Source organism: Sinocyclocheilus rhinocerous, unplaced genomic scaffold (genome assembly GCF_001515625.1).
Source record: "Sinocyclocheilus rhinocerous isolate Xijiao unplaced genomic scaffold, SAMN03320098_v1.1 scaffold568, whole genome shotgun sequence".
Lineage (NCBI taxonomy): Eukaryota > Metazoa > Chordata > Actinopteri > Cypriniformes > Cyprinidae > Sinocyclocheilus > Sinocyclocheilus rhinocerous.
In genome coordinates this window covers 2,321,880-2,330,254 of record NW_015652173.1, presented here as the reverse complement: position 1 = coordinate 2,330,254, position 8,375 = coordinate 2,321,880, and the positions used below count along the sequence as shown (strand labels likewise).

The 8,375-nt window shown below is 39.2% G+C and overlaps 1 protein-coding gene across 1 annotated transcript in view; it reads right to left on the bottom strand.

Annotated features, from left to right (window-relative positions):
- LOC107714019 (SH3 and multiple ankyrin repeat domains protein 1-like) overlaps positions 1-8,375 on the bottom strand; it is a gene marked incomplete at its 3' end in the record, with an annotated part of 82,934 nt that overhangs the window by 28,074 nt on the left and 46,485 nt on the right. The window contains exon 11 of the mRNA XM_016519707.1: positions 7,485-7,836. Coding sequence (XP_016375193.1) covers positions 7,485-7,836 — 352 coding nt within the window. The remainder of the gene's footprint in view (positions 1-7,484; positions 7,837-8,375) is intronic.

Genomic DNA, 8,375 nt, shown 5'->3' with positions numbered 1-8,375 from the left:
TATATATATATATATATATATATTATTTATTTAAATCTTAAATATAATACATGTCCTTGTTTTTATTAATCATTTTTTATTTCCCCCCCCACACACACACATACATATATATATAAAGCAAACAATGCTTATTAAGGTGAGGATTCAGATAGAAATACTCTCAGATGCTTTACTACTGCAAACATGAAGAGAGTTCACAAACGATGAAGATGAAGGCTAAGGGAGGTTAAGGCCTGCTAAAATAGAGTCTAGCAATGTCTATGGTAAGCATTGAGGCATACAAGGACTAGACCACAGCTATTACAAGTATAAGGGCTCCCTCTGCTGGATAGACACCATAAATATACATTAAAGCCAAGATGTGCTCCTGGAGTTGTCTTACAAGCAGAAATTTTGAGTCTAGCCCAGGGCCAGGCTGAATCATTAACTTATCCAGTGACGGCTCACAGGAAACATCACCTCTGAAAAGCAGCTGAGCCCTGTCCTGAAGTGACTCAGAGTGCTCGGTGGGAGCAGACGGCTCACGTCCAACAAAAAACTTGTTCTCCAGAAAAATGCTGACATTAAAGACTCAACAAAAGAACAGTCCCGACGATGTTGTTAATGAAGGTGTTAATGAGGGCACAATGGACCTAAAAATAACATCGAAACTGTTGCTGCAAAAGAACATCCAGTTTTCAGACGACATGCATAATCTCAGAGGCACATATCCTTATTTTCCCTGCTTTCAGTTTAACATATAAATGCAGGCCTTGCTTCACAGGAGGGCCAGGAGGATGGCCAAATGCAAAGCAATTTCAGATGGCTTAAAAAAAATAAAAAAATAAAAAAAAAATTCCAAATTTAAAAAAGAAGAAAAGTATATATATATAAACTCTATAGAGTGTATTCACAAACCTGAATTCTGCCATTATGAAACACAGCTGTTTATGCTGTTGGTATAAAAATCGTATGCCATCATAGCAACTTCCTGTTCATACATGACATGCCCTACCTCACCACCTCTCAAGGTCCTGTGGCATCTGGCGACTTAGAATATAGGAGCAGGTGAAATTGGGACAAAGCACCTACATATGCCCTCTACGTGCCTCCAGCTTTTTTTAAGCCTCCACTGAGAACCTCTCAATGTCATCACCCAAAGTCAACCCACCCAGATTAGCCTTCATACGTAATAAAGCTTGACGAAGATGATACAGATGTGATGTGCTTTTTTTGGAGCCAGAAAAGTGTTTACGCGCTAAATAGTCCTAAACAGATACACCTGGTTTATTACTTTAAAATGAAAAATGTGCGAAAATTGTGATGATGAATGGAGAATACCAAAAAGTGGTAACACAACCTTCAACAGCTGTGAGAAAATAACCATATGAAATATGATGCAAACAGCACACTGTGCCACATTTTAAGAGCAAACTAAATAGGCTGCACAGCGCCGCAAAATTAACTCTCAGCTTCAAACTGCAGCAAATCTGTTCAGCCAATCAGATTTAAGTGCTGAAAATCACAAAAAATACCACAACACTATTTTGAGCATCAAAAATACCATAATATCACTTACTCGCCACCTACTGTAGTTACATGAATAAGCACAAAACAAAAACAATATCCTAATTTGCTTATATCGCTTGCCGATATCTAATAATCAACTTTCAAATGGCCTCACGTACAGAATCTACACCAGCTGGAAGAAAAACAAGCATATTTCAGCAAACCATAAATGAGGGGCTTACTCATTTAGAGCACCGCCTATGGCAGCCAACCGGACTGCCAACGTAACTAGCTGTCAAAACCGAGCAGCGAAGCTTTCTTATCCAGCTTCATCCAAAGACAATTACATAAGCTTCGCATCTTATTTTTGGTGAAAAAAGCAAAAAAAAGAGTTAATGTGGGCTGAGGTATTTATGCAAAACAGGGAGGAAGGAAACAAGGCCAGTAAGTGTTAGAAATCGGTTCAAGCGCTGCACGTAAAGTCACATTCACAGGTCTATTTTTAATCAAGCTTGAAGGAAATATGGTCTCAACATCTTGAAGATTTTGATGCAGCAATCAAAATATGACCACGGTGGCAGATTAGCTGCTACAGCAAACACTTGGCTAGCACGTAGCTGCGCATTCGTACAGTGAAATTATGTTTATATCGACAGCTATAGAGTTAAACTTAGCTCAATCTAAATCTGGCTTCATTTAACGCTGCAGGAGTTCATTAAACACTGGTAATTTTACCGGGGTCTGGCTGTGCGTATTGTTTGTTTGATTAGCATGTTGCAAGCTATACTGTAGGGTTCAAGCTACAGGATGTATATCTAACAAAACTGCTTTTCAACTTGTCCGAAGCATTACACTAAGATTTTATGAACAGAGTTGTTCGTTTTAAATGACAAAGAGGTAAAATGAATAACTTCAAGAACAACTGTGAAATCCATAATACTAAGAAAGCCAGGAAATATGGAATGGCTTCATGGCAAAATGGTGTCAGTGTGGTACAAATGTAGGAAGTGTTCTTCAAAATATCTTTTATGGCAAGAAATAAAAAAAAAAAATGGTTTTAAGTCAGTTATTTCTATCTTTTGCTGTAGTGTGTCAGTAGGAAATATCAGTTTACATTTCAAAACGTTCATTTTGCCATTAATTGTAATAATCCAGTGAGATTTTTGTCTGACAACAGCCAGAGCTCCACACAGAGATCTGATCTGATCTGATCATCATCCAGTCTGTCTGGAATGACATGAAGAAACAGAACAAACTGAGACAGACTAAATCCAGAAGAACTGTGGCAACGTCTCCAAGATGCTTGAAGAAACTTACCTGCAAAGCTAAAGTACTGTTAAAAGTTTTATGCAAATGCAAAAAATGCTGTAAAATGAAGATGCTGTCAAAAATAATGTCATAAATAGATTTTCTTTATCAATTAACTTTTATTAACTAAATTAAATCAACATTTGATGTGACCATCCTTTGCGTTTAAAGCTGCTTTTGCCCTCGGTGCATTTGATTAGCATGTTGCAAGCTATACTGTAGGGTTCAAGCTACAGGATGTATATCTAACAAAACTGCTTTTCAACTTGTCCGAAGCATTACACTAAGATTTTATGAACAGAGTTGTTCGTTTTAAATGACAAAGAGGTAAAATGAATAACTTCAAGAACAACTGTGAAATCCATAATACTAAGAAAGCCAGGAAATATGGAATGGCTTCATGGCAAAATGGTGTCAGTGTGGTACAAATGTAGGAAGTGTTCTTCAAAATATCTTTTATGACAAGAAATAAAAAAAATCATACACAGCCTAGCCATACCAGCCTGTTTAATCCAAGGTTTTGGTTGAGTTATCTTAACAACATAACATATATATATATATATATATATATATATATATATTTATAGAAAAATTCTATTTAAATAATATTACACACACACGTTAGTTTTTCCCTATATAAAAATGTATGTGATGAAATGTGAATATTATTTATTTGTATGTGTATTATATACGTACAAACACACACACACATTCACAAACCTATATATTATAATTATTATAATATCATACATTAAAAAGTTTTTTCCATATTCCCCTGGCTTCATCGGTCAAATCCTGCATGTTTTTCTTAATTTTTACATTAAAAGCACCACAAAGTCCCACGGACAAAATACCACTGTGATACTGTTTTTAGGCACTATTTATTGCAGTACTATAGTATTCTTAGAAGTAGCTTGAAAAATCTTGAAAAACTTAAATGTAAATACCACAGCACTTGATTACATGGGTAAATCTTCAAAACAACTCTGAACAAGCGGCATGGTTGTTTCTACAACATGACCTTTACTGGCACGAGACGGAGCGTCTCGTATTTCCCTTGTTTATAGCGGTTGACAAATAGCAATATGACGCTACAACTGACTACATCTGCTTTGCTTCCATTCTGAGCCTCTGAAGAGCAGCCACATTATCTAATACACCACAGAGTAGAAGCCACATAGAAGACACATAGACACCGACCGAAAGTGACACACTCACACATGCACACACACCATACGGACACAGCCATAGCAACTGCTGCTGTAACTAAGGAATAGCGTTCCATTTGAGCCGCACATGCAGGCACGGAAGCCAATGATATTTCCATGGGTTCATCACTGGCACTAGCTGGAATCGAAGACCCCGCTTTTGGAGCCAAAAGACCAGATGTGTAGTCTTTGTTTTCGGTTGTTGTCCGTTTTTATTTAGGCTGGCCCGCATCGGCAGCGGAAATGCCATCGTAAAACATGTCTAGCACAACAAACCAATCTATATAGGCTGCAGCGTGAGAAACGAGAGGAGAACAGGGTCAAATACCAGAGGAGTTAATTCTTCCTTTTTAAAATGACATCTAATTAGAGGAGTTTTTTGCAGTGGAAGTGAGTAATTGGCCTGGCCCACTTACTGTACCGAGCCTGCTCTCGCGCTAGAACCCCTGTTGAGTGACAAGATTCGCACACCCACCGACACACATGCATGCGCGCAGACGCACACAAGCGCACACACTCATGCACACGTGCACGCTGAACTTTCACTACATGATGAGCACCCACACATGCATTCACTCACTGGGAAATATATATATGCATGGCCACACACACACATGCTCTCTATCTTTCTGGGCAGATTCTTGCCTCTCGCTGTGGCCTAATTGTTTGCCAAGTCTCCATATTGCAACTTTGTATTTTACGCTTCTGCACCCAAAGTCACAAAGCTAAAAAAAACAACAGCCCGGGCGTCTGTCCAAACCCATCCTGGATCAGGTGCATGTCGCATTGCAAATGCAACCAAGCCCTGGCTGCTCGGGTTATTTTACAGACAGATGTCCAAATATTTGTCACTGTTTCTTTTCAAGGCTATAAGCAAACCGCATGGGTTTCATAGGTACCATTCAACGCTAAACTCACATAGTTGTCTATATGCTGTAATAGAAATTTTGTCATCGTCTATTCACCCTCATATAGTTCCAAAACAGTATGACTGATTTCTTTTGTGAACCAAAGTAAGAGACATTTTGACCAATGTCCTAGCTGCTCTTTCATTATAATAACATTGAATGGGCATTGAGGCTTTTAAGCATCAAAAAGGAAGCAAAGGCACTATAAAAGTAACATGAATACCCCATACCAAGTGTTCTGAAGCCATAAAATAGTTTTGTGTAAAAATTTAATATTTGGAATGACATGAGGGTGAGAAAACAGAACAGACTTTTCATTTTTGGATGATCTATCCCTTTACTTTTATAAAAACTTACTGGTGCATGCTAATTATTTCAATATGTATTATTTCTAAAAATTACCCTTATATAAAAGTCATACTTGCATAAAAGAAGCTATAGGAGGATTCAACATATTCTTTTATCTCTACAATGCACTTTAAAAATTAATAGTTTATTCATTATTCAATAAGTCACCAAGGGAAGGACTGTTCACTTAAAAAGAACACTAAACACCATTTACATATTAAATCTTCACTCAATAGGATATTTCTTCTTGTTTTCCACCTTATTAACATGCACTGCAATTACGTCATCTGCCTCTTCAAATGCTCACACTCTTTTTAAAGTTAGGTGGATTCTGATTTGCCGTCAATGTTTTTAAGCATTCATCAACTAGAAAAAATAATTCTGAAAGTAATTCCACTGATACTGTTCCTCTGTTTCGTTATCGTTATAGTTGTGGTGTGAATGACTTTTAACAATTTCATTAGAAAGGTTATAGTGTGAATGGGCCTTAAAGGATTAGTGAGTAATTTACTCACCCCCATGTCATCCAAGATGTTCATGTCTTTCTTACCTATCATGTCTTAGTTGCAAAGAAATTACGTTTTTTTAAGGGAAACATTCCAGGATTTTTCTCCATATAGTGGGCTTCAACAGGTTGAAGGTCCAAATTACAGTTTCAGTGCAACTTCAAAGGGCTCTACACGATCCCAGCTGAGGAATAAGTGTCTTATCTAACGAAACGAATGGTCATTTTCTAAAAAATTTTTTATAATTATACTTTTTAACCACAAATGTTTGTCTTGCACTAGTCTCGCGTAGCCAGACCTTCAGACTGATGGCTGAAGGTCTGGAATCCATGGCAGCTTTCATTGGCCAAGGCCCGCCCATGAGGCCATTTGACCGACATGTCAAACAACCAATCACAGTTCGTTGTGTTCATTGTCACGTTTCGGGACGTGGAAATGTCGCCACAATAACAGCGTGTGTAAAACTCTCGGGCATATTTTAAAGATTCTATGCCGCGAACTTTACATTTTTCACATACTTTTGAAAATCCAGTGTTTAGTAGATCCTGATAAGTGCTCGTCATCACAGTTGTAAACACGACGGCTTTCTTCTTTCGTGAGGGGCTTTGGCGGCACGGCATCTTTGTTTCCAGGCGTAACGTTAAAGAACGCAACACACACGTCTCCCGGAAATCCTGTATAATTCAACCAATCCGATGACGACTTCAAAACTCCTGAAGTGTTTCCACTTTTGTGTGCCATATGCATCAGACGTTTAGCCAACGGTTCATGGGCGTGACGTCTGAGGTTGAGACTAGTCTTGCACTAGCTCTACAATGCGCATGTGCGACTTCAAGCATTGCGTAATCACGTTGAAAAGGTCACGCATGGTTTTCAAAAAGGTAGGTTAGATCGAAAAACTTCATCTCATTTTCTCCTCCAACTTCAAAATTGACCGACATCGTTGTTTTACCTTTTTTTGTAAAGGCCGTTTAAGTTTCTTTGGACTTTCACTTTGAAAACACTGGGTCGGTATTTCCGCCTACGTCACGCGTGACATTTCCAACATGACTACGTAATGGATGCAGAGCTACTGCAAGACGAGTGGACATTAGTGGTTAAAAAGTATATAATTCTTAATTTTTTTTTACAAAATGACCAATCATTTCGCTAGATAAGACCCTTATTCCTCGGTTGGGATTGTGTAGAGCCCCTTGAAGCTGCATTGAAACTGCAGTTTGGACCTTCAACCCATTGGCCACCATTGAAGTTCACTATATGGAGAAAAATCCTGGAATATTTTCCTCAAAAAACGTAATTTCTTTCCGACTGAAGAAAGAAAGACACGAACATCTTGGATGACATGGTGGTGAGTGAGTTATCAGGAAAATTTTATTCTGGAAGTGAACTAATCCTTTAATTGTGGATCTAATGTCCTGAAAACTCCAAAAAGTAACATTTTTGAAAAGCCAGGCATCTCTGCGGTCCAGTCCATATCCCATAGACCAATTCCCAACACTTGACCTATTTGCATCCACACATGGCCTTATAAAAATAATACAGATTTGCCATAAATACTGTAGGGCCTCTGGTGGCAATAGATAAAAACAACTTTGTCCTTACAGAAAGGGACACATTCCAGCCTGGACATGAGGGACCCACACAAAACTGGACACATTCTGACACATTGACACAGTTGTCCTCAAGTCCCATTTCTCCCTTCTGGGACAGCCACTGACCTGCTGTGGCGCTGAGGGGTCTGTCTCCGGGTGTCTCCCTCCCCCAGTCGGCCCAGGGAAGGGGAACGACTTCGGGCGGAGCGTCCCCCCCGGGCCATGGTCTTCACCGTGCCATTGGGGCTGTTCTGCATCTGCTGGGGGTGGCGGGGCGAGAGGCTGCGCAGGGGGGAGGCGGTAGGAGAGGGCGAGCGAGAACGGTCCAGTGGTAGCTTGTTAACGTTCAGGTTGTTGTCGCTGTTGGAGCGGAGCAGCACGCGTGGGGCAGCAAGAGTGCTCCTACCCTGGTGCTGTGGCGGTGTTTGCTGCAGCGGCCTGCTCCGACCCGTGCCTGTCGGTGCCTCCCAAAAAGGCACTGGGAGAGATACAGAAACAAAGAGAGTGATTACATAAAAAGAATAGGAAAGACTGTTTATACAAAGTGTGAAATGGACTTTCAACTACTCCGTCTGCGTCAAAGTAGTTCAGCTTTTTAGGTGTCCTTCATTCCATTGAAAGTTGCAATAATTAGAGCACTGTAACGGGTGTTCAAGTACAAGCTGCTAGACTGCGCTTCAGCTTCCTACCACATACAAAGAACTTTGTCACATTAAAAGACCGAACGCTGTCTGCTCATCAAGTTCACAATCACCCAGTTTGATGCTCATTTATTGAATTAATGAATACATTTGTTGCTGTTGAATTTATGTCATAAGCTGTCAGAACTCAGATCAAATTAATGTTGCACATCTAAACCCATGGTCGAATTCTAGTTAAAGAAAAAATCCTGGTTAAATAAGCTAAATAATTAGTTAACATTTTATAATTATGTTGTTCAATACTTTAAAATGAGTTAATTCAATAGCTAACATGGACTATCAATTACATTACATGATTGGATTACATTATTTGCTG